At 40.6% G+C, this 25,740-nt stretch overlaps 1 protein-coding gene across 1 annotated transcript in view; it reads left to right on the forward strand.

The window, feature by feature from the left end:
* The first annotated feature begins 9,979 nt into the window (after window positions 1-9,979).
* The window catches only part of PKD2L1 (polycystin 2 like 1, transient receptor potential cation channel), a 50,790-nt gene continuing 35,029 nt past the window's right edge, over window positions 9,980-25,740 (forward strand). Inside the window, exon 1 of the mRNA XM_075258179.1 lies at window positions 9,980-10,259. Within this exon, the coding sequence (XP_075114280.1) occupies window positions 9,980-10,259 (280 nt within the window). The remainder of the gene's footprint in view (window positions 10,260-25,740) is intronic.

The raw sequence follows: 25,740 nt of genomic DNA on the forward strand, positions 1-25,740 counted from the left end.
GCTTGTAAGTCTCCATACGCCTGTGAAGGTGCACACTCCCTAAGGAGTGTTCTTATCCTTTAAACCCACAAAGCAGGCAGCATACACCTGTGTAAACTGTCTTTATATATCATAGCATTAACATTATGCTAGACTGGAAAGAATCACAGTTGACCAAGACAGATCTATCAGAAGAGAAAGCTTACAGCATGAAGTGACACAGGGGGCATCCTATGACGGTGCTCCAGTTTAATCCAAATTTACAAAAATCATAAAGTTATAAAAGTATAAAAAGTGATGGTACAGAATGTGTAACTTTGTATTAGAACAGATGTCGGAAAAGTAACTAAGTATCTTTGTGCTAAAAGAATCTGCTGTACTGCCAAATTATTAGGAGGAACAGCTGTACTGAAATTATTATTTTTATATAAACACAAAAAAAAAACAAGGACAGGTAATCAATTATTAGGCCCCTAATCCCCCATTAAGTCTAACCTTTCCAATATAATATATATACAGGTTCCCATTTATTGGACCTTCACTGTAATGTGTCCTAAATGATCTAAGGCCCGGTTCACATCTGCATTCGGTATTCCATTTTTGGAGTTCGCTTGGGGACCCTACCCCGATCGGAATAACGAACAAATTAAAAAGCGGTGAGCAATGAAAGCACACAAACCCCATAGTCTATAATGGGGTCCGTGTGTTTTCTGTGCGGTGTCTGCACGAATCATACAGAGAGAAAAGTGCGGACACCGCACGGAAAACACATGGACCCCATTATAGTATATGGGATCCATGTGCTTTCATTGCTCACCGCTTTTTAATGTGTTCGGTATTCCGTTCGGGAGTACTGAACGCAGATGTGAACCGGGGCTAACTTGTAATCCAGTGGCCACCTTGCCTAGAAGAACTGTATCCAGAGTTTAACAAGGCTCTGCAGCAGTGCTTCTGGTCACGCCAGCTAACCCAATGGTGTAGATCAGGATAGCCAGCACCTGGTTTTTCCGAAGTACTCCCTAGTGATAGGTGGCCAAATAAGCACTCACACACTTGCAAAATGTATGTTTCCCGGCATTTTATTTTAGGCAGTTGAAGTTACAGCTTCACAATAGAGTCACAATAATTGCAGTTGATGGCCCTCAATGACAATACTCAAATCACAAAGCCCACTGAGGCATAAGACACAATCCTGTTCACACCAAGCTCACTCAAAATCTGCTATCTAAAGCTATTGCCCTACTGCTAGTTTTCATGACTGGGTTCCAAAGCTCTGAATGGGTCATGACTTTGGCTTCCCCTGAACTGACAGCCATATGGATTCAGGAAGATGCGGGAACTTTCCTACCTATAGTGAGAATTACCACCCCAGCATGATGGAAAAGTCATGGTGTAGCCTGCAAATGCTGTACTACAGGAAGAGAGCAGACCACAACTGACCGGACAACCTACAGATGCAACAATGTTCTGCCTGTGGGGGAATCACCACAACACCTTGTTTAAGGGACATATGCATCTTAATAAAAATGAATACCTTGGCAATGGAAGCAACAATTCACAAGGGGGAAAAACAGATTTAGGTGGTACTAAACTATCAATGGGGCTCGGTTGATATTCTGATTGTGGTGACAGAATCCCTATAAGACCAACATACGCTATGGCATTTGGACCACTCAGGGAAAGTAGGAGCGGGGCATCTTAACTGCATAGTTAAAATGTTAACACAACTTTCCTTCATTGGATATCATGAGCTCTAAACAAATTCTAATTTTTATCATGAGCCTGAGTAGCAAAAACAGAGAAAATTAATATGGCTTTTTATATCCCTAATGCTCATGGCAAAGGATGTAAAATTAATAGCCGGGCTGGAGAGGAACTCAGCAGAAAAGCAATAACAGGAAAACCTCAAATAAAATATATGTAGCCATGCTGTCACTGGAGCAATTGGTTTCAGGGAAGACATGAGGTTGTTTGCTTGCTTAAGTATTGGAAATACTCTCGAGACAATCTGAAGGTCATTGAGAAGAAGCCTGAATGATTCCAACCTTATTTACAAGAGAACATTAGGTCACATTAAGCACAAGAGCCATGCAAAGTAATGTTGACATGTTGCTGGCTTGTATTCCTACAAATGATATTCATTCAGATAGTAGGTGCTCTACTCTATGTTGTGAATCTGAACCAGATACTTTGGGATTTACACATACGGTACAAATGAGATACTAAAAAAGACACCTACATACACTTGTATACAGCCTCCCATTCAATAAAAATACAATTCAGTGTTCAGATGATGCATATTTGACACCTCATATTTAATATACACAGTGTTTAACTTCAAGGGGCTTGTTACGTCTATAAGACATTTTTTAAACTGATTTTCCCATTCATTGAAATCAACGAAAGGACTTAACATTCCCCAGGTAACAACCTTAAAGAGAATTAGGAAAACAGCAGAGTAAGTGAGGAATGTAAAACAAAGAATAATACTCACCCGTCTCTGGGGCTCCGGTGTCCATTACCACTGTTCATTTAGGCCGAAGTAGGTCTTCCATGTGACCGCTCAGACAAATCAGTGATCTCAGTGCTGGCTGGACAAGACTCGGTGATGTCACTCGCATTCGTCACTGCGTCTTTTCCTGCTGCCACCGATTGGCCTCAAAGCAGGCACGCATGGGCAAAGCACTGTACGAATTCAAACAGAGTGGCGGTGGACACAGGTATGTTTTTGGTTTTACCTACCCTAGCTTTTTGATTTGTCCAATTCCTGGACAACACACTGTCAGCTTTCTTTTTTTTATTCAACTGTAATTTTTATTGAGTTTTCAAACAGGTATAACAGTACAAACAATATTCAAGCTAAATAAAGGCCAAGAACAGGAGGGAAAGGCTGAACTGCCAGACCCCAAAGAAAGTAAAACCAAAGACGATATACAACCCAGAATCACAATAATAAAAAAGGGGGAGGGAGACAACAGACACACAGAAACAGAAGGAAGGGGGGGGGGGCGGAGGAATAAGAGGAGAAGGTCAAAGATCAGAGGCCACATAATGCACAATGAGCATCCCAGGGAGACCAGACAGAGTGGAAATTGTCCAGAGTATTATTAAGGCTAGCAGTGAGAAACTCAAGACTTCTAACGTCTTTGATATGAGCCAGTAATTCAATGCCTCAGGGAGGGTTCCCGCTCCTCCAATACCTGGCAATAAGGGTTTTTGCGGCCGTATAGAGGTGCAAGAAAAGTCTGGAAGTCTTGCTACCTAGGTGTCTGGGAGGGAGGTTCAATAAATATAGGAAAGGATCTAAAGGGACCCCCTTGCATAGAGAGCGTCAGTCAGGGCTTTCACCTCCTCCCAGAAACCCAGGACAAGAGCACAAGACCAAAAGATGTGGAATAGCATACCCACTGCAGCGTTGCAACACCAGCACCTTGATGGAAGAGCAGGGTTCAAAGCATGAAGAAGAGCTGGGGTATGGTACCAGTGCATCAGAAGTTTATATTGTGTTTCCCTAAAAGTAATACATTGGGATGATTTTTGAGCACAAGACCAGACAATCTGCCACTGCTTCTGGGAAATGGGGATACCCAATGCCTCCTCCCATTTGGCCATATAACGATGCCGAATAGGAGAACCAGTCATCTGAGAGACAAGAAGCTGATACACAGAGGATATGAGGCCCCTTGTAGAAGTGCCAGCACGGCAAATCCTTTCAAATGGAGTAGGACGAGAGACTTTAATGGAGCCGTGGAGAGCGCAGACAAAGTGGACTACTTGAGAGTAATGAAGCCACTCAGTCTGAGGAAGACCCGAGTTAGCCACTAGATAGTCAAAGGACCTGAGCTTTAACGTCAATGGGTCTGTCATATCAGCAATCCAGAAGAGGCCTGCTGTGGACCACACTCGAACCATAGCGGGAAAAAGACTGTCAGGAAGGACGGGGTTGTACAATACAGATACCATGGAGGAACGTGGGGACACCAGAGAAAATTTAGCATTACACGTAGACCATATCGAATGAGTAAAGCGAATGGGGCCAAGCACGTAGGAGCATTTCAAAAGAAATAATCAATACGCGTGTGCGTGTTGTGGAGGTGGGAGAAGAAAGTATAGGAACGGGCCGTAGGGTTATCCACCTGCCAAAGGTCATAAAGGGTGTGAGAGCGAATTAGCTGGCGGAATTCTCGAGCCAAGAGGGCCTGTTGGTGAGGGGCTGGGGTTGGAGGGACTGAGAGGCGATCCACCCGTTCCAAGAAAAGCATATTGAAGTCGCTGCCAATCAGCCAAGTCATCGAGGGAAGAGAATGGAGGCGAGAGAGGACCCGGCGCAGGAAGGAAATCTGACTAGAGTTGGGGGCATAGAGGCTACATAATATGATGGGGGAACCGTGGAGGAGGCCCTGCAGGATAACAAAGTGACCTCCCGGATCGAAGTGTAATGCTGCTACAGAGAGCAGACATGAGCGGGATAGAAGTATAGCGACCCCCGCCCTGCGACGATCATGGAAAGCAGAAAAAGAGGTGGGGACGTAATGCTTGGCAAAATTAAACGTTCCTGTACGCTCAAAGTGGGTCTCCACTGTCAGCTTTCTAGTGGTCTATACAACTGCAAATTCGTGAGGATATGAAAGGTCTTATTAACATTAAAAAAAAAAAAAAATACCGTATATTCTCGAGTATAAGCCGACTTTTTCAGCACAATTTTTATGCTGAAAAAGCCCCCCTCAACTTATACTGTGATGTCATAAAAGGTTCTGTAGAAACTAGAATGTAAGATCTAACTCAAGGGCCATTATGTGCAGGATTCATTGTGTCTTATAGAAGATGTCTTTTGTACGGAGGAGAGGAAGCTACAGTAAAGTGAAAGTAAAACACACAGGTACCTGCAGGAGTGACTACTGCTAGTAATGTCAGGCATTAGGGGTTATTAATTTAGTTTCAGTAACTCCATGTGCCCACATTAATAGCAGTTAACCTCATCATGTCCCTCATATTAACCCCTGTGTGCTCCATATAAGGGTTACTTATATGTGAGACACATGGGGGTACTAATAAAAGGACCTTAATTATGAAGATACCTAATTATTACCTCCATATGTCCCACATATCAGTAACCCTAATGTGAAGCACACAGGGGGTTAAAGGGGTTGTCCCATCACAAGGATCCTATCTATACTGCTAGTTTATGTGGATTTAAGACTTTTCCTAAATACATTGCTTTATCAAAACTGCTTTGTTTGGCCGTTATCTTAATTTATTCACTTCATTGTTTACACTTCGTTTCTATGGTGCTTGGGATTATCTGCTCATTTGTCAAATGATGTAGCTGCCTGCTCTCAGGGGGGAGAAGGGGCTGGGAGCAGCTCTGAGTTGTTTGAGAAGCTCCGCTACTTAAATGACACAGATAGGGAGGTGAGAGCTCCAGGATTTATGAGCTCTTATCAGTCGGTTTAATTGAATTTGGCTGATAAGTGCTGAGATAGGGAGTCCTTTACCTCTGTATGTAATGCAAACTGACTCAAATCCAGCTCTGCTACATCAGCTTCACACTGTGGTAATTCATTTACAACCAATCCTGTGCAAGTGAATCTCCACCCACCTATATGCCGAGAGAAGCAGGAAGTGAAGAGAGCACAACAGCCTGCAGGTTAGTGAACAAGCGTCATGGGAATACCCCTTTAATGTGAGGGACATGATGGGGTTAACTGCTATTACTATGAGGCACATGGAGTTACTAAACTGTAATGCACATGACCAGACTTTTTATCTTCAATGGTGGATTTCCCCCCCTCAGCTTATACTCAAGTCAATAAGTTTTCCCAGTTTTTTGTGATAAAATTAGGGGCCTTGGCTTATTCAGGTCGGCTTATACTCGAGTATATACAGTACATCAAAACACATAATAAAATAGCAACAATAACAGCAGGACAATGCAATAAAACTATCCTTAAAACTAGGTCTAAAGACATGCAAGGGGAAGAGGCAGTCAGGATATAGAAGCGAACCAGATAAAACAAGGGAAGGAGGTGGGAGAGAGAAGAGATCAGAGAGCCTGGAGTTTACAATAGATATCCCATGGGGCCCAGATGGATTGAAAGACCTCCACTGTGTTTTTAAGGGTAGCTGTGAGTAGCTCCAAACTTCTAACATCCTTAATACTGGCCACCAGAGCTGGGCCTGTAAGAGGCTGAACACTCCTCCAGTGGAGTGCTATCAGGGTTTTGGTTGCATGGCAAATATACAAAAATAGTTTAGAAGTCTTTTTACTCAGATGCTTGGGGTGGGTAGATTGAGGAGATAAACTAGAGGATCTAGAGAAACACCTTGGAGGAAGAACGCATCAGTCATGGTATTGACTTCCAACCAGAAGGGACGAATCATAGGGCAGCCCCAAAAGATATGGTGCAATGTTCCCTCTTCTGAGAGGCATCTCCAGCAGGAGGTGAGAAAACTGGGATTGAGAGCATGGAGAAGGACCAGGGTATGGTACCAGTGCATCAAGATCTTATATGGGGTCTCACGAAAAGTTATGCAGATAGAGGACTTCGCTGCACAGGACCATATAATCTGCCATTGAACTGGTGAGAGCTGCTTTCCCAAGGCCTCAGTCCAACAAGTCATGTATTTGTGAGTCAGGTGGAGACTGTCCTTCTGGAGAGGATAGCATTCAATAAATGGCTGAGATCACAACCTCTCAAAAAGTGGTAGAGACGGGGGACCCCTGGAGACCCAAATGTGGTAAACATGAAGTGGGCTATTTGCTGGTATTGGAAACATTCAGTTCAAGGCAAGTGAAAGGTAGAGGTGAAATAGTCAGGGTCAGAGCTCAAGGGAGAAGGGATCAATCAATTAGGGAGAGTCAGTAAATTGACCAGTCTTAAATAAAGAAAATGTTTGATCTTGTACCGTGTCAGCCAGTGGGTAGGAAATATTAAAAAAAAAAAAAAAAAAAAAAAAAAAACAACTTGATAGTCTTCAGTAGTTGATACCTTTTTAATGGCTAACTAATAATGATGACAGATTACAACGTTTCGGAAGTCTAGGCTCCTTTCTCAAGTAAATTTACATGGAGGTAATAATTAGGTATCTTTATAATTAAGTTCCTTCATTAGTACCCTCATGTGTCTCACATATTAGTAACCCTTATATGGGGCACACAGTGGTTAATGTGAGGGAAATGATGGGGTTAACTGCGATTAATGTGAGGTACATGGAGTTACTGAAACTAAATTAATAACCCCAAATGCCTGACATTACTAGGAATTGTAACCCCAGTATGTTCCTGTGTGTTTTACTTTACTATATGAGCTCTCCTCAATGAAGACACAGGGGCAGGGACCTGCCGCTTCCCGGGCTTTCATCTCTCTTGCTAGTGAAGGGTGGAGTGTCCTATATCATTACTGTAGCAACCACTGAAGGACACTCCCCCTTCACTTAATCTATGCAGGTCCTTGCAGTCCTGTGCTGAGTTAGACCCTGACTCGAGTATAAGCCGAGGGGGGCTTTTTCAGCATAAAAACTGTGCTGAAAAAGTTGGCTTATACTTGAGTACATACGGTACTATCAAACTGCTTTTTGTACCAGTGTCATTTTGGGATGTGGGTTTTTCAATTAGAACAAGTTATTCCCACCATAGGATAGGAGATAACTTGAAGACGGGTGGGAGGGCCGACCATGCAGACCACAAGTGATCAGGAGAATGCCCCCCATTCTGAATAGAGTGCTGGTTGGTGGGCGTATAAACACCGCTTCATTCATTTCAATGGCCAGAGATAGATAGTTCATGTACAACTGTCAACAATCTCTGGCACTCCAATTGAAATCAATGGAGTGTATACTGCCCAACCACAGACCATTAAGAACTAGGGATAACTTGCTTTTGTGGGAAAAACCCTTTAACCCTTGTATGTCAAGAGTAAAACCTTAAAGGGGCTCTATCAGCAAAATCAATTTAAAAAGGCTATTCTAGCACCGTAAAAGTTATATTAAACTACCCCCCCCCCCCCCCGTTTTAAAATAAAACCCTAAAAAAGAATGTTATCTACTTACGCATCATGCACGCTGGGCGGGCATTCAGGGTGTGTCTTCTTCATCCACGCCTCTTCTTCCTGCGATGTCCTCCGGTCCCATCCTCCTCCGGCGCTCGCGAGCGGACACTGATATAAAAAAATGGCCTGGGCGCTTGCGCAGTAGCATGCGGCTGCTACTATGGCTACTGCGCAGACGCCCAGGCCATTTTTTTTTTTTTATCAGTGTCAGTTCGCGAGGCCGGAGGAGGACGGGACCGGAGGACATCGCAGGAAGAAGAGGCGTGGATGAAGAAGACGTCGGACCCTGAATGCCCGCCCATCGAGCACGATCCGTAAGTAGATGACATTCTTTTTTAGGGTATTATTTTAAAACGGGGGGGGGGGGGGGGGGGTAGTTTAATATTACATTTACGGTGCCTGAACAGCCTTTTTAAAGGCTATTCACGCATATGTGGGGCTCTATCAGCATGATTATGCTGATAGAGCCCCTTTAAGTTTCACCAATATATTACAGGGGTACTAGTGGCAATGAGACCGTCATGGAGGCATTGTGACTGTTTTGGTTAATTGTAGTCATCTTGGATTCATTGTGGCCACCATGGGAGTTATGTAAGGTAAAAGCTAGATGCTTTGGCATCAAACAGTATATAGCAAAAGTTGAGGATCATACACGGCTACAATTAAAGAAGGTGTCACTTACGAGTTATTGGATTTAATGGTTAATTCTTTGATTGCACATGATAGGTATGTTATATGTACCTATAATAGGGCAAGTTAATAAATGGATAAGTTAATGTGCCTCCATATATACCTACTAAAAATTCAGCTATGGGATTATAAAAATGTTCACTAAGGGCTAGTTCACACGTAAAAACCTCCTGGCTTATTTTGGTCCTGAAAAAAACCGCTTCCTAATTAGGAAGCTTTTTTTTTTTTTTTACATTGCCAAGCTTTTTTTGGAGCTTTTTTTTTTTTTAAAAACCGCTTCCAAAAAAAGCCAGGCTGTTTTCCCCTCCCATAAAAGTGAATGGGCTAAAAAAAAACGCTAGCGGTTTTTTTCCACGCGGTTTTTTTTGCAAAAAAAACACGTGGAAAAAAAACCTCATGGTTTTTGCCTCCCATTCACTTCTATTGCTTTCTTCAGGCGGAAAACGCCTGAAGAAAGGTCATGTCGCTTCTTTTTTCTGCTAGCTTAAAAAAAGCTAGCAGAAAAAAAAAGCTAGCGGAAAAAGAAAAAGCTAGCGATAAAAAAAAGCTAGCTGTTCACATAGGGCTCCATTGTAAAGGGGCTGATTTTGAAGCGAAATCCGCTGTCAAAAAACTCCCCTTTGCCCACGTGTGAACTAGCCCTAAAATTGTCAAAGGAGACAATGGAGGACATACTAGCTGTCATGGGGCATAGTGACCCTGTGACTGTCAAGAAGGCATTGTGACTGTTATGGGAGGACAGTGGCAGATTTGGGGGTTTTCTGACTATCAATGTACTTATAATGGGGCACGTTATTTGGGAGTTTGGCTCAAGTGGGAGCATGCTTATGTGGACAATAAAAAAAAAAAGAAACAGAGGCGCCTCTTATGATAAAAGTCAAAATAAGAGAAAAAGAAATTAGTGACATTTTCTAGTAGACAAAATTATACAGCAGTAAATTCCTTGAATTATATAAAATGCTGCTCAGATGAGACCATGTGCACCATGTACAGTATATCCAGAATAAATCATCGTATTATGCACCTGTCTTACGTAGGTATGTTTGATACAAGGATATAATATTATCTGCTGTCCCTGTACTATCATCTGAGACAACCTGTTTGTTAGAATTGCTTCTTCTATCCTACAGACAATAGCCAGTATGAATGACACTATAAAAAGACCTGTGCACTCCCAGATCTGTTAGAGTCTCGTGTCGGAGCGGAGTCTAATCTATGACAGAGCTGACCTGTGTACATCAACCAGCAACATAAAAAGAAATATGAACCCTGCCAAGCTCAGAAGCCGCACAGAAAATCAGTTCAGAGCTCATGAGGAACAAGAAATGGATAATTTAGGGAAAAGGGCTTGGGATAACCCAGCCTATGATGGGTCTCCATCTCCAAAGATCAAAGCCATATATAACCCTAAAACTGTTTTGGAAAATCCATATGACAGCATGGACAATTTGGGAGATCCCCCACCTTACCAGGAAGAAAAGGATCATAAGAGGGGTAACCTGTGCTCACAATGTTGTGCCCACATTGGCCGGGGGATTAGAGGTAGGTGGGCTAAGATTTATACCAACTAAAGTGAATCCCAGTAGCTTACGTGTAATTACTTGCAACTTTTTATTTATAATATATATATATATATATATATATATATATATATATATATATATATTATTCCATTTTAATGTGGGTTTTCAGCTGAGAATATGTCAAATTTAGTTTAAGAATAATGACTGAATTATATTGAATATACAGAAAGCTCTGTCACTGCTGCATGAGGATCACAAATCTGCTTTGTAATAATACACATACATTGACTGACACAGGGCTTAATAAAGCAGGGTCATAGAATGAACGCTCCGATGCATTCATATGGTCTGTAAAACAAATAGTTTTAATTTTTTTTTCAATATTGGAAAGCTTATATTTCATATATATGAAGGAGTTAATATGAGAAATCATCAGCAATAGTGAACTCACAGAAAGGGTTACATTTTAATGTATTATTTTATTTACATCAAATCATACAATTATTTTTTTGACAAAAACATTAGCAATAAAGGCTTAATGTGAATACCACGAGGAACTGACTAGGCCTATAGTCACTACTGTATGATAAATCCAAAACTGAGGACACATTTGGGCTTTAATCACATTTAGATTTGATGTGATCTCTACAGAAGTCAGCATTTCTGGTCTAGTTATTTGTCTGTATTACTTATATTGTCAAATACTCTCAAAATGATATTTAATTCTACAATTGTGATTACTTATCAGTTATTACAGGATAGCTGCCTGATGGAAAGATCAATATTTGGGCAAGATTTTTGTCCGGATCTTAGTAAATATTATTATTATTATTATTATTATTATTAATTATATTATATTGCACATAATTTGATTATTTATATATAATATATTGCAAATAATAATAATAATAATAATAATAATATTATTACTATTATTATTGCCACTACTATTTATTATTACTATTTTGCTTTATCTCACTTTCGTCTGATATTTGTAGAGCCTTAAAAACTTGAAGACAAACTTAAATGGTAAATTAAATGGTAAATGGAATCTCAAATTGTTCATTGTTTGAGATATATTAGCAATAGATGACAAAGCAGAACCTACAAAAAGCAGCAGTTTTTGAGGCAGCCAATGAGATAAATAAAGTTGGTATTCTGATCAACAGGATAATAATAATAATAATAATAATAATAATAATAATAATAATAATAATAATAATAATTATAATACACATTTTATTTATATAGTGCCAACATATTTGATCACACAACAACTATTTTGACCAATCATTATAGAATAACTGTTCTGTCTGAGAGATAGAACACATATACATTTATGGACAACTTTACTTTTCTGGTCTCGCTTTAAACTAAGTATAATGGTTTTCAGTGTTGCCATGATCAGTTGTATACAACATATAACAATGTCTGAGGCCTACTGTCTTGGATAGACATGTATGAGCAGTAACTTCAAGTAATACAGATACATTATATCTGTCACACAATACAATGGAAAAAGCAACTTCTAGTGTATTAATAGGGAAGAGTATGGCAACATACGGTATGTAAAACAGCCACAAATGCAAATTGGGTGTGTAATTTTACATGTATAACAATGGCTAAAAATAGATTTTCTCACTAAGATTCAGTGTATTCCAACCTGAATGATGGTTTGCCAATAGTTATCTTATATCTATGGCCATCGAGCCTATTAGTAGTGCCGTCATAAAGATGACTTGCCAGGAGCTGGAGTTCTTGTTTACACAGGGCAGGATCTATAGTTTGCACTAGTACAGATAAATGGCATATCCCTTTGTGTTTGGAGGGATATGTGAGCTTTTGTCAACACTGAGCTAGACCAGGAATCGGTTAACAAAAGACTCTTTATAGCGGCACTGTCACATTTGCTCCTGTGCAGAGCATCATTTCACAAGAGCTTTTTGAAATCCAATACCGATGGCAAGTTCTATAAAAGAGAATGTTTGTACATAGTTTTTGCTGCACATTGCATTATCCAAACCATAGTTAAGTGGAGTGTTACCAGACACCCGAATATCGCTCCTGCCTCATCATAGATAGGTTAGAATCACCTGAATCAGTGTTGTCCCATTGAGAATTGGGGTCTCTACTCCCAAGCTATCCACTCTTTTGTCAATATTCAAATGAGCTCATTGAAGCAATGATGGCAATGCCGCTTAGCTATTTGGAGCAACAGAAAACCCTTCATTGCTCCAAGGAGCTCATTTGCATATTGACATTTTGACAACAGAAGCAGCGATTAACAAGGGGAAAACAATCCCTCAGACCCACAGGATTCTCAAAATGATGAAGGCCCAGGAATAATTTACTGTTGGGTTGACTCCTACTGTTTTCCTGGCATAGTTGAGTTCTATGTGACAAATTCTTAGGGTTGGCGGACCGGACCGACCACCAGGATCAGAAAATGAGAACAAACCTTAACCCCTTAGTGACCAGCCTGTTTTGGACCTTAATGACCAAGCCAAATTTTGGAAATTTGCCCTGTGTGACTTTATCAGTGAATAATTCTGTAACAGTATTAGGCATCCAACAGATTCTGATATTGTTTTTTCGTGACATGTTGTACTTTACTGAGAAGGTAAAATTAGAATGATATAACTTGTGTAAATTTATTAAAAAACTCGCAAATGCTGAAAATTTTGAAAATTTTTCAATGTTTTCCATTATATAGTTCCAAATGTTCCTTTTGTGTTTCAAGCATATTTGAAATAATTTTAGCATATTTGAGTAACTTAGACAATTTACAAGTTTATAAGCAAATTTTGGAAATTTTGAGTATGTAATTTTTTTCCTGAACCAAACTATATTTGCAGACAGGAATAGGCGGCATAATGATAGAACCTCCCATTAAATGACCCAATTTGCAAAACTAGACCCCTTCAGGTATTCTTTGAGGGGTATAGTGAGTATTTTGATCAAACAAATATTGTTTTGCAAGAATTATTACAAATGATGAAAAAAATTACATTTCCATTTTCCTCAAATATCTGTCATTTTAAAGGCAGGTTTTTTGCACACAATACATCAAAAAGAAGAAACACACCCCAAAATATATCACCCCACTTCTCCCGTTAAAAAATGTACACTTTGTGGCCTTAGTCCTATATACGCACATACAGTCCTATGAAAAAGTTTGGGCACCCCTATTAATCTTAATCATTTTTAGTTCTAAATATTTTGGTGTTTGCAGCAGCCATTTCAGTTTGATATATCTAATAACTGATGGACACAGTAATATTTCTGGATTGAAATGAGGTTTATTGTACTAACAGAAAATGTGCAATATGTATTAAACCAAAATTTGACAGGTGTAAAAGTATGGGCACCTCAACGGAAAAGTGACATTAATATTTAGTAGATCCTCCTTTTGCAAAGATAACATCCTCTAGTCGCTTCCTGTAGCTTTTAATCAGTTCCTGGATGAAGGTATTTTGGACCATTACTCTTTACAAAACAATTCAAGTTCAGTTAAGTTTGATGGTCGCCAAGCATGGACAGCCCACTCTCAAATGATCTGAAAACAAAGATTGTTCAACATAGTTGTTCAGGGGAAGGATACAAAAAGTTGTCTCAGAGATTTAACCTGTCAATTTCCACTGTGAGGAACATAGTGAGGAAATGGAAGAGCACAGGGACAGTTCTTGTTAAGCCCAGAAGTGGCAGGCCAAGAAAAATATCAGAAAGGCAGAGAAGAATTGTGAGAACAGTCAAGGACAATCCACAGACCACCTCCAAAGAGCTGCAGCATCATCTTGCTGCAGTTGGTGTCACTGTGCATCGGTCAACAATACAGCATACTTTGCACAAGGAGAAGCTGTATGGGAGAGTGATGAGAAAGAAGCCGTTTCTGCAAGCATGCCACAAATAGAGTCGCCTGAGTTATGTAAAAGCACATTTGGACAAGCCAGCTTCATTTTGGAAGAAGGTCCTGTGGACTGATGAAACAAAGATTGAGTTGTTTGGTCATACAAAAAGGCATTATGCATGGCGTCCAAAAAATAACAGCATTCCAAGAAAAACACTTGCTAGCCACTGCAAAATTTGGTGGAGGTTCCATCATGCTTTGGGGCTGTGTGGCCAATGCCGGCACCGGGAATCTTGTTAAAGTTGAGGGTCGCATGGATTCCACTCAGTATCAGCAGATTCTTGAGAATAATGTCCAAGAATCAGTGACGAAGTTGAAGTTACGCCGGGGATGGATATTTCATCAAGACAATGATCCAAAACACCGCTCCAAATCGACTCAGGCATTCATGCAGAGGAACAATTACAATGTTCTGGAATGGCCATCCCAGTCCCCAGACCTGAATATCATTGAACATCTGTGGGATGATTTGAAGCGGGTTGTCCATGCTTGGTGACCATCAAACTTAACTGAACTTGAATTGTTTTGAAAGAGGAATGGTCCAAAATCCCTTCATCCAGGATCCAGGAACTGATTAAAAGCTACAGGAAGCGACTAGAGGATGTTATCTTTGCAAAAGGAGGATCTACTAAATATTAATGTCACTTTTCTGTTGAGGTGCCCATACTTTTGCACCAGTCAAATTTTGGTTTAATGCATATTGCGCATTTTCTGTTAGTACAATAAACCTCATTTCAATCCTGAAATATTACTGTGTCCATCAGTTATTAGATATATCAAACTGAAATGGCTGTTGCAAACACCAAAATATTTAGAACTAAGAATGATTAAGGTTAATAGGGGTGCCCAAACTTTTTCATAGGACTGTACATGAGGGCCCAAGAGGTAGGGAGTGCCAATTGGATTTCAAAACACAAATTTTGCTTGCAAATATTTTATGCCCATTGCATAAAATTGAGTTATTAAACAATTGAAAACCCCAATAAATGACCCCATTTTATAAACTAGACCCCTTAAGGTATTCATTGAGGGGTATAGTGAGTATTTTGACCCTATAGCCGTTTCACAGATTTTACTAACCTTGGGATGTGTAGGTTAAAAATTACTAAAATGTCCCTTTATCCCCAAAGTTTTCATTTTCACAAGGGATTAAAAGAGAAAAGCCCCCCACAGTTTGTTAAACAATACCTCATGAACACGGCAATACCCCATGTGTGGCCACAATCTGCTATATGGGTACATGGACTCAGAATGGAAAGAGCACTATTTGATTTTTGGAGGGCAGATTTTGCTGGAATAGTTTTCTGGTGCCATGTCGCATTTGCACAGCCCCTAAAGTATCAATACAATGGAAACCCCTCAAAAGTGACTCCATTTTAAAAACTACACCCATCAAAGAATGTATCAAGGGGTATTATCATTTTGAGCCTAAAAATGCTTCCCAAAAATCAATGTACAAAATGAAAATTGAAATTTTAAAGAAATATGCCATTTCGGTGCCCAATACGTTGCCCCCACTTTGTGTTGTCAGAGACTTGCACTCCTAAAACTATTAAGGGGCCATCCCGAGGGGCCAAAAATTATATATGTGCGTGTAAACTGCTGCTTGGGCTCACAAGGGAAGGAGCACTGCGCTTTTTAGCTTTTGGTGTACAGAGTTAGAGGGACTTTCTGGGCGCTATGATGTTTTTGAGGACCTGGAGTTGACAGTAAATTGGAATTTCCCAAGAAGTGACCCCATTTTGTAGGGTCCATTTTAAGGTCTCGGCAAATGTGACATGGTGTCCAAACATCAACAATCTAAATCTGCACTCCAAAAGCACATATCGCTCCTTCACCTCTGCACCCTGCTGTGTACCCAAATGACAGTGTATGCCCACATGTATGACACTGGTGTACCCCGGATAACGGACTTAATGCCATATGTGGGTAGAAATGGCTGTTTGGGCACAGTCTGGAAGGAGCAATATTTTGGTTTTTGGACGTCATTCCACTTTTGCAAAGCCCCTTAATTGCCAATAAAGTGGAATCCGCAGACATGTCACGCCATTTTGGACACTACTCCACTGATGGGATTTATCAAGTGGCGTAGCGAGCATTTTTAATCCTTGAGTGTTGCATTTATTTAGTTTCCAGAAATGAATGCGCAGCTGAAGGGAATTTTTGGGGCTTTATAAATTTATTCATTTTTATTATAAACTTTATTTATTTTTCACTTTTTTTTTTTTTTTTTTTTTTACCTTTTCATGTGTACCTTTTAGCACACTTGAATTAGTGATGCTTTGATAAAAGCATCACTAATTCTGTATTAGATGCTGCAGGACACTGACTGCTGTGGGGGTGCCAGTAACACAGTTACTGTGGGAAGTATATACTAAGTACTTATACTTCTACCATCTGCTAAATCCACTTCTGGCTATAGCTCAAAAAAATACGGCAAAACCTGGAACAAAAAAGTTGCATTTCCACTACATTGGGCCTCAGCCTAAAGGAGTTGCATGGTTCAGTAAACCCATTATATCCTATCTGAGTTAATAGAAGAGAATGCCCATTCAGGAGCCCCATTCATTGGTCAGAGTGGAGAGTGACTACAAACATGTCCATGAAATACAAAGAGAGACCACTGATTTTAAAGGGGACCTGTCACTAGATTTCACAAACTGAATAAACTATTACACAGATCTCTTAGACCCAATGAGTATACTAACATTTAGCATCCTGGTCTATAAGGCCAAACGCTTCAGTACTGATATTGAAGTGAAGTGAGGTAAAGGAGGGAAAACTATAAAACAAAATTAATGAGGATTGATGTGGATTCTCAATGTATACCAGTCTCATTATGCCTAAAAGTTCTAAGGGAGTCTGTCAGGTCCAAGACACCTCAAAACCAATAATATAGTCACGCAGGTGGCTGTTAATAGGAGAAGAAACACAAAGTGATTACACAATACAGAGATAATAATCCTTTTTATGGATATGCAAATAATCCTGCAAGGGCACTGGGTGATTTGTCACATTTGCCTATAGACAGTCACATATGCTCTGTCTCTCCTCTGGAATTGGAAGCCATTGTCTCCTCTTTAGCCCTGATTGAAATTTTCGGCCTCTGTCTACATTACTGCCATCTGTAAGCAAATTGCCAACCTGATGCGCTTGCAGGCTGATCTGCATATCCATATAAAGGTGATTATCTCTGCATTGCGTCTTTGGCTTGTGGCCATAAAGTTATATTTTGACTGCTAATAAAAGGCCCCTGTTGGGCACTAATGGGTGGGAAGGCATTTTAAACTTGACAGTCCCCCTTTAATAACATATGAAGGAATCTTAAGCAGCGTATACATGCAATGTTTTAGCCTCACCCAGGCCATTCACTTAAAAACTGTAATCGTATAAAGATCAGACTGAATTCTGCATTTATTTTTTAACATTTTACTGCCCTTAAGAGAACATGCTCGTCTAGGTAATGATAGCATTGTAGTGACTATCGAGTACTAATACTAAGGGATCATTGTTATCACTAAGTAATTTGATGGACTTGAGTGAATTTGGTCAACTTATCATAGCAGATACATATGCTGCATAAAATACATATAGACAACTAAAGAACATTTACTAATTTTCAGTTGAAAGGCAGAATCATTAGGCAAAGGCCCCACACGTAGCAAGCCGCAGCCAAAAAGCAGTGCAGGAAAAATTGCAGCCAAAGTGGATTGCGTTTTGTGCCGCTACGATTTTCACAGAAAGTCCTCAGTTTTCCTCTTTGGACTTTCTGCTTCAATCATATCTATAGGGAATACTTTAGCGTTTCTGTATGTATAATTGACCTGCCTTAGTGTGCAGACACACAATGTTGGTATATCTACAAAGTCATGTGGCCAGTGACAACCAGCAATGAATAAATGTAATCGTAAACAGCGACAGGACAGACCTGTAGCTGGTAGACCCATAGGTGGGTTATTATTAGAAATGCTCGCTTCTGATAACTGTCACAATTATTGGGTGGTCCAATAAGTCCTTAAAGGGATTGTCCAGTTTCAGCAAATAAAATGTTATTGTTTGTATACTGAAAATTTTTTTACAAATTTCCAATATACTTTCTGCATCCATTCCTTACTGTTTTCATAGCTGCAGAGCTCATTACAGTCACGGCACAGTAATGGGCCATCTGTACTATATCACATGACCATGGACTGTCCATCACATGACCATGGACTCATTGTTATACACTGGAATTGAACAAAAGAATTGCAGCAAGGAGAAACCTTGGAAACCATAAGGAATTGATACAGAAGGCCTATTGGAAAATTGTATAACATGTTATACAAACAATGACATTTATTTGCTGAAAATGGACAAGCCCTTTAACTGTAAATACTTCATACAGAATAGGCGTTCTTCTTATTTGATACGTAGGCCTTAGCTGCCTGTTATCTATAATGATAATAGTGGGCCAAAACAATCAAGTCATCCTAGGACAAATTCATGTAAAATAATACTGTATAATAAAAGCTTTGGTTACATCAATAGAAAGGCGTTTGACCTTCAAAGAGCAAGTAAAGTAAATGGCCCCTGCTGAAGCGGTATGGCACCACATGCTCACATTAGACGGCTATTATGCAAAGTAAAAGATAGGAAGAGCCGGCACCTGTAACTTAAGAAGTTAATGCTTTTTATGTTTCATTGCTAAATATATGAATATAGTCATTGGCTGTATGTTCTTCCACTTTTATTCTAATGTTCTAAAAGTGAAACCTTCATATTCACCTTCATTTGACTTTTAACTTCTTGACCTGACTTGGAATACCGTAATACATCCTAGTATTGCCTTTATATAAAGGTCATACCCTTCCTATATTTATGACTTCAGCTATATCTCACTCTCCGAGTCAGTGTTCATCTAAAAAAATGAAAAGCAGTTTAACCTTAACATAGTTTAACATTAACCTCCAAAATAGCTTTTTTTACAGTCTGTTCATCCATTCCAATTTTATTATTTTATGGAAGATGCTCAGTTCGGTTCAGTGGAATTGAAAGGGTTATGTGGAAAAGGATTGTATGTAAAAATACAAATAGAAAAGAAAAGTAGAAAAACCGGGAAATGATAGAGCGCTAATGGCAGAAAGATTCGTAATAAAAGTGGAACTAAACAATGTGGATGGTTAAGATAAATTAGTATGCCTGACTACAGTAACGATACAGATTTGATGAAGAAGCGGTATTTTGTTTAAACACCAAAGCCCCAACACGCATTATCTTCATTATACTTGACTCAGTTTGTCATCTTTAAGGGAGTGTGCGCCCACGCGGGTTTTTTCGTAGACTTCTTCGGATTCTACTATTATAACAACTTATGCTCAATTCACAGAATACTGCAGCCCGAACAATTTCATTTAAATTTCATTTAAAAATTTGATATTTTCACCCTAAAAAATGTTTTAAAAGTCCTGCCACTAAGGGGCTCCTGGCTTTTAACCCCTTCCCGCTGATGGCATTTTTTTGATTTTCGTTTTTGACTCCTTCTAAACCCCATAACTTTTTTTTATTTCTCTGCTCCCAGAGCCATATGAGGTCTTAATCTTTGCGGGACAAATTTTTCTTCATGATGCCACCATTAATTATTCTGTATAATGGACTGAGAAGCTGGGAAAAAAATCAGAATGTGGTGGATTTGAAGAAAAAAATGCATTCCTGCGACTTTCTTACGGGCTTCGGTTTTACGGCGTTCACTGTGCAGCCAAAATGACATGTCCCCTGTATTCTGTGTTTCGGTATGATTCCGGGGATACCAAATTTATATGGTTTTATTTACATTTTAACCCCTTAAAAAAAATCCAAAACTCTGTTAATTTTTTTTCTAAAAGTCGCCATATTCTGACAGCCGTAATTTTTTTATATGTCCGTGTACGGGAAGGGGATGCATAGAACGTCTTTTTTTGCAGGGCCGGGTGTACTTTTTAGTTCTACCATTTTCAAATGCTATTGCTTTGATCACTTATTCAAATTTTTATCAGAATCAAAACAGTGAAGAAATGGCGGTTTGACACTTTTGACTATTTTTCCCGCTACGGCGTTTACCGTACAGGAAAAATATTTTTATAGATTCATAGAGAGGGCGATTTTGGACATAGGGATACCTAACATGTATGTGTTTCACAGTATTTAAATACTTTTATATGTGTTCTAGGGAAAGGGTGGTGATTTGAATTTTTAATACTTTTTTTTAAAAAATGTATACTTTTCTTTACTTTTTAAAAAAATTTTTTTGCATTTATTAAATCCCCTAGGGGTCTTGAGCCCCACGAGGTCTGATCACTGCAATGCATTAGCATTGTAATGCATTGCATTAAAGTACCGGCACTTCTATTGCAGGCTATGTAGCATAGCCTGCTATAGAAGCAATGTAATGACAAGCCGGGGAGCCTTCACAAGGCTCCCGGCTGTCATAGCAATGTGACGTCGGCCCCGGAACTTACTCCGGGTGCTGGCGATCACCAGGAAAATGGTGGCACCCACGCACCGCCGGGAAAATGGCACCTCAGTCAGCTTTGACCAAGCTGCTGGAAGAGATAATGCCTCAGATCGGTCCGGGGACCGATCGGAGACATTAGCGCCGTTGTCTACTGCGTAAAGCAGTAGACACCCGGTGGCTATGGCGGCCGCCCGGCTCCCGGCATGCGCCGTACTAGTATGGCGGATGTCGGGAAAGGGTTAAATCTGCTGTCCACTGCCTGTTACCAAGTAAAATACATCCTTATTATCAACGGCTGCTAAGGGCCAGTTCACATCTGCATTGGGATTTCCGTTTCCATTAAAAAGAGGTTACCTAAGGAATCCTGCAGACTTCATAGACTATAATGGGGTCTGTGTGGTTTCCACATGAAACATGCGGAGAGAAAAGTACTGCTTGCAGGACCTTTCTCTCCACATGTTTTGTGCGGGGAACCGAACAGCAACCACACGGACCCCATTACAGTCTATGGGGTCCACTGGTTTTCCAGATAACCACTTTTTAATGCATATAGGTTTCCATTCGGGGGTCCCTAAGCAGAGTCCCAAAATGGAAAACAGAATACAGATTTGAACTGGGCCTAAAGCCCGGTTCACATATGCTGATGTGTTCCGTCCATAAGGATCCGCATGAGGACCCCTACGGACGGAATACAAGCGCAACTGCAAGCGCTTTGCAGTTCAAGCGCACAGGCCCCATAGACTATAATGGAGTTTGTGGGCTTGCCGCACACTGCCCGCACGAATTGTTCATGCGCGGCAAGCATTATAGTCTATGGGGCCCGTGCGCTCGAACTGCAAAGCGCTTGCAGTTGCGCTTGTATTCCATCCATGCAGACTCCTTCCGGACGGAACACATCAGCATGTGTGAACCGGCCCTAAGATGGGAATGTAGAATTTAGGTGGGTGGGTCCAGCACCTCCATCACAAGCCTCTCTCTCCTCTGAGCTCCATACACTGCTCTCTGCATTTACTCTCTGGCGACTCTTCACTGGACTGACTGAGGTATTATCAGTGCAGAGATCTGTGTTTGTGATAACAGACTGAGCAGGAAAAAGACATGCAAATTAGTTAAAGGGGTTGGCCACTTTCCGACCAATATTGAGAGACAATTGTAATTGTTTAAATAATCAAGAGTTGTACAATTTTCCAATATACTTTCTGTATCAATTCCTCACAGTTTCCTAGATCTCTGCTTGCTGTCACTCATTCTGCTTACATCTAGTACAGGGATAAGCAATCTTCAGCACTCCAGCTGTTGTAAAACTACAACTCCCAGCATGCATAGTTGCTCTGTCTTTCTTGGAACTCCCATAGAAGTGAGTGGAGCATGTTGGGAGCTGTAGTTTCACAGCAACTGGCGTGCCGAAGATTGCTTACCCCTGTCCTAGTAAATAAAAATAAGTCCTTGGTCATGTGATGGACACAAAGGTGCACAGCTAGTCACATCATCTGTCTGATAATAAGCCGTGCACCTATGTGTTTAAATAGGATCCTTGAGATGGAATTATCCCTTTAACTGTTAATGGCTTCAATCGCAGGGTATGTTCCCCTTGTTCTAGCATTTTGGAACGATGAGGCAGATTTATTAAGATTGGAATGTCGTACGCTAACTTTAATAATGATCCTGACTAACGTAAGGAGTAAGAGATTAATGAAGAGACTATGGCCTCTACATAAAATCATTTGGACACCCCTGCGCCAAAATTGAAATCTACACCAGTTAGGAATTGTAAATTTACCTTACAACTCATGGCAGAAAACTGGTGTGTTATAATGAATCTGTGCACCTAAGGTGTCCCCAAAATGTGGGTTCGCACCATGTGGTGCCCAAGTCATGGTTTGAGAGTTCTGGTGCACATTTGGCACAAGAAAAGTCCTCGAGCCAAATGTACTCTACAGTATCATCCTTCTACAACAGATAACTGGCATAGAGGGATTGATCAATTCCCCCCAAATGTGTGCAAAAAAAACCTGAGATACATGCCTTGCACCACTTTTTTCTTAAATATTTTTGAAACTTTTTTTGCATCAGAAAGAGAGAAAGTATATATAAGTGTAGACAGAGGAGCAGATTTCCTGTGTTACCCATGCATAAAATTGCATCTAATTTGACATCAAAGTTTTCCAACTAGCTTGATAAGTAAGTGTGGTTTTTCTGGAAAAAGGGTGTGTTTTAGTGGCAAAAGTGGCAGAAGTGGCAGAGTGGCAGTGGCAGAAGTGACAAATTCCAAATAAATTTAGACTAGACAGCCTAAAGATGCACCAAATTTATCATTTAGCATCAGCCATCAGTCATAAATCTAATAGATTTTTAGACTGTCTATGTTTGTGAGGGTCCGTGTGTTTTCCGCGCGGGGTCTGCACAGAACATGCAGAGAGAAAAGCACTTGATGAACTAATTTCCTCTCCACATGACTCGTGACACCATGCGGAAAACACACGGACCCCATTATAGTCTATGGAGTTTGTGTGATTTCATAAGCTCACCGCTTGTCAATGTTTTCAGTATTCTGTCCGGGGGGGGGTCCCCATGTGGATTCCCCAAATGGAATACCAAATGAAGATGTGAACCAGGCCTAAGACCATGTTTGCACACAGAGAATGGCAGACTTCATTGACTATAAGGTGTCTGCCATTTCAAAATTGAAAGCGGTGGAGAAAAAATTCCTATGTGCAGGACTTTTCTCTCTGCCGACATTCTGCAGTGGAGACTCCGGCGCAGATGTGAACCCAGCCTAAGGGAGGGAGATTGCAGACAAATATTATGAGATTGCATACAAAAAGTCGCAGTTCTTAAATATATCTAAAACTGTCAGGGTAAAATTGCTCAATAAATGTGTCCCAGAACAGAGAACACAATTTTTGTAATAAATGCACTAGAAAGAAGGCAAAAATAAATAGATGAATATGCAACACAATGTCCATATATCAGTAAGAATTAGCAAATTTGCTACTATGTATTCTTCAATGTATTAAGATAAAAGCCAAGAAGTGCCTCTTAAACCCTTATTTCCCTATTTAATGTAATAAGAAGGTGAAGCACTGTCTTCTGGATGTAAATAGACTGAAATATTTAACAGCGGGGAGGATGATGGAAGAGAAGAGCTCGGGTGAAGGGCAGGGTGACCTCTAATCGCTGTTTTCATGGTTTAATCAAACTCACTGACTTCCGTTAAATACCTGAAGACAGAATAGAACATCTGATCACAAGAAGCAATTGATTTCGCCATTATGGATCCTAATAAATTCTGTAAAAAAAAGTGTAGCCTTTCAGCTTGTCCTGGATTCACCCCTGGCCAGGATTACATATGCATGTAGCTTACATGTCCTGCTTGTACTAATAAGTTTCTACATACATTCCAAAATCATACTAATAATGTGTAACAATGGGAATTCGTGTGGGCTGCATGTAAATTGAAGATACCTTTGAGGAGCATTAAGGTGATGAGGCCAGGACGACACATGTTAATTGCATGACCTTCAGCTTCAATGGCATAGGATTCAGCCAAGGTTATACACTCACCGGCCACTTTATTAGGTACACCTGTCCAACTGCTCGTTAACACTTAATTTCTAATCAGCCAATCACATGGCGGCAACTCAGTGCATTTAGGCATGTAGACATGGTCAAGACAATCTCCTGCAGTTCAAACCGAGCATCAGTATGGGGAAGAAAGGTGATTTGAGTGCCTTTGAACGTGGCATGGTTGTTGGTGCCCGAAGGGCTGGTCGGAGTATTTCAGAAACTGCTGATCTACTGGGATTTTCACGCACAACCATCTCTAGGGTTTACAGAGAATGGTCCGAAAAAGAAAAAACATCCAGTGAGCGGCAGTTCTGTGGGCGGAAATGCGTTGTTGATGCCAGAGGTCAGAGGAGAATGGCCAGACTGGTTCGAGCTGATAGAAAGGCAACAGTGACTCAAATAGCCACCCGTTACAACCAAGGTAGCCAGAAGAGCATCTCTGAACGCACAGTACGTCGAACTTTGAGGCAGATGGGCTACAGCAGCAGAAGACCACACCGGGTGCCACTCCTTTCAGCTAAGAACAGGAAACTGAGGCTACAATTTGCACAAGCTCATCGAAATTGGACAATTGAAGATTGGAAAAACGTTGCCTGGTCTGATGAGTCTCGATTTCTGCTGCGACATTCGGGTGGTAGGGTCAGAATTTGGCGTCAACAACATGAAAGCATGGATCCATCCTGCCTTGTATCAACGGTTCAGGCTGGTGGTGGTGGTGTCATGGTGTGGGGAATATTTTCTTGGCACTTTTTGGGCCCCTTGGTACCAATTGAGCATCGTTGCAACGCCAAAGCCTACCTGAGTATTGTTGCTGACCATGTCCATCCCTTTATGACCACAATGTACCCAACATCTGATGGCTACTTTCAGCAGGATAATGCGCCATGTCATAAAGCTGGAATCATCTCAGACTGGTTTCTAGAACATGACAATGAGTTCACTGTACTCCAATGGCCTCCACAGTCACCAGATCTCAATCCAATAGAGCATCTTTGGGATGTGGTGGAACGGGAGATTCGCATCATGGATGTGCAGCCGACAAATCTGCGGCAACTGTGTGATGCCATCATGTCAATATGGACCAAAATCTCTGAGGAATGCTTCCAGCACCTTGTTGAATCTATGCCACGAAGAATTGAGGCAGTTCTGAAGGCAAAAGGGGGTCCAACCCGTTACTAGCATGGTGTACCTAATAAAGTGGCCGGTGAGTGTAGATGGAGAAAGGGTGGGCTTAAAAGGGTCCAAGAGCAGCCAGATGGCTTAGTTAACCTAACTGTGAACGCAGCATATCGCCCTTCTATTGAGCCAGCAACAGTGTTTCAGTTTGGGGAGTTGGATAAAAATGTGGTGTTATATGCAGATGATTTTTTTTTCTACAGATGGGGTGGCGACCATACTGTCCTGGGTTGTGTCTTTGACTGTGATTTTGGGGGTTTCTGGGGATTTACCAATAAACGGATGATCTCTCTTGATCCCAATGGATCCTCTCTAACCCTGAGGTACCAGTGGTATCAGAATTTCATTATTTGGGGATTAGAAATCTAAGATGCAGTGTTA

Source organism: Leptodactylus fuscus, chromosome 10 (genome assembly GCF_031893055.1).
Source record: "Leptodactylus fuscus isolate aLepFus1 chromosome 10, aLepFus1.hap2, whole genome shotgun sequence".
Classification (NCBI taxonomy): Eukaryota; Metazoa; Chordata; class Amphibia; order Anura; family Leptodactylidae; genus Leptodactylus; species Leptodactylus fuscus.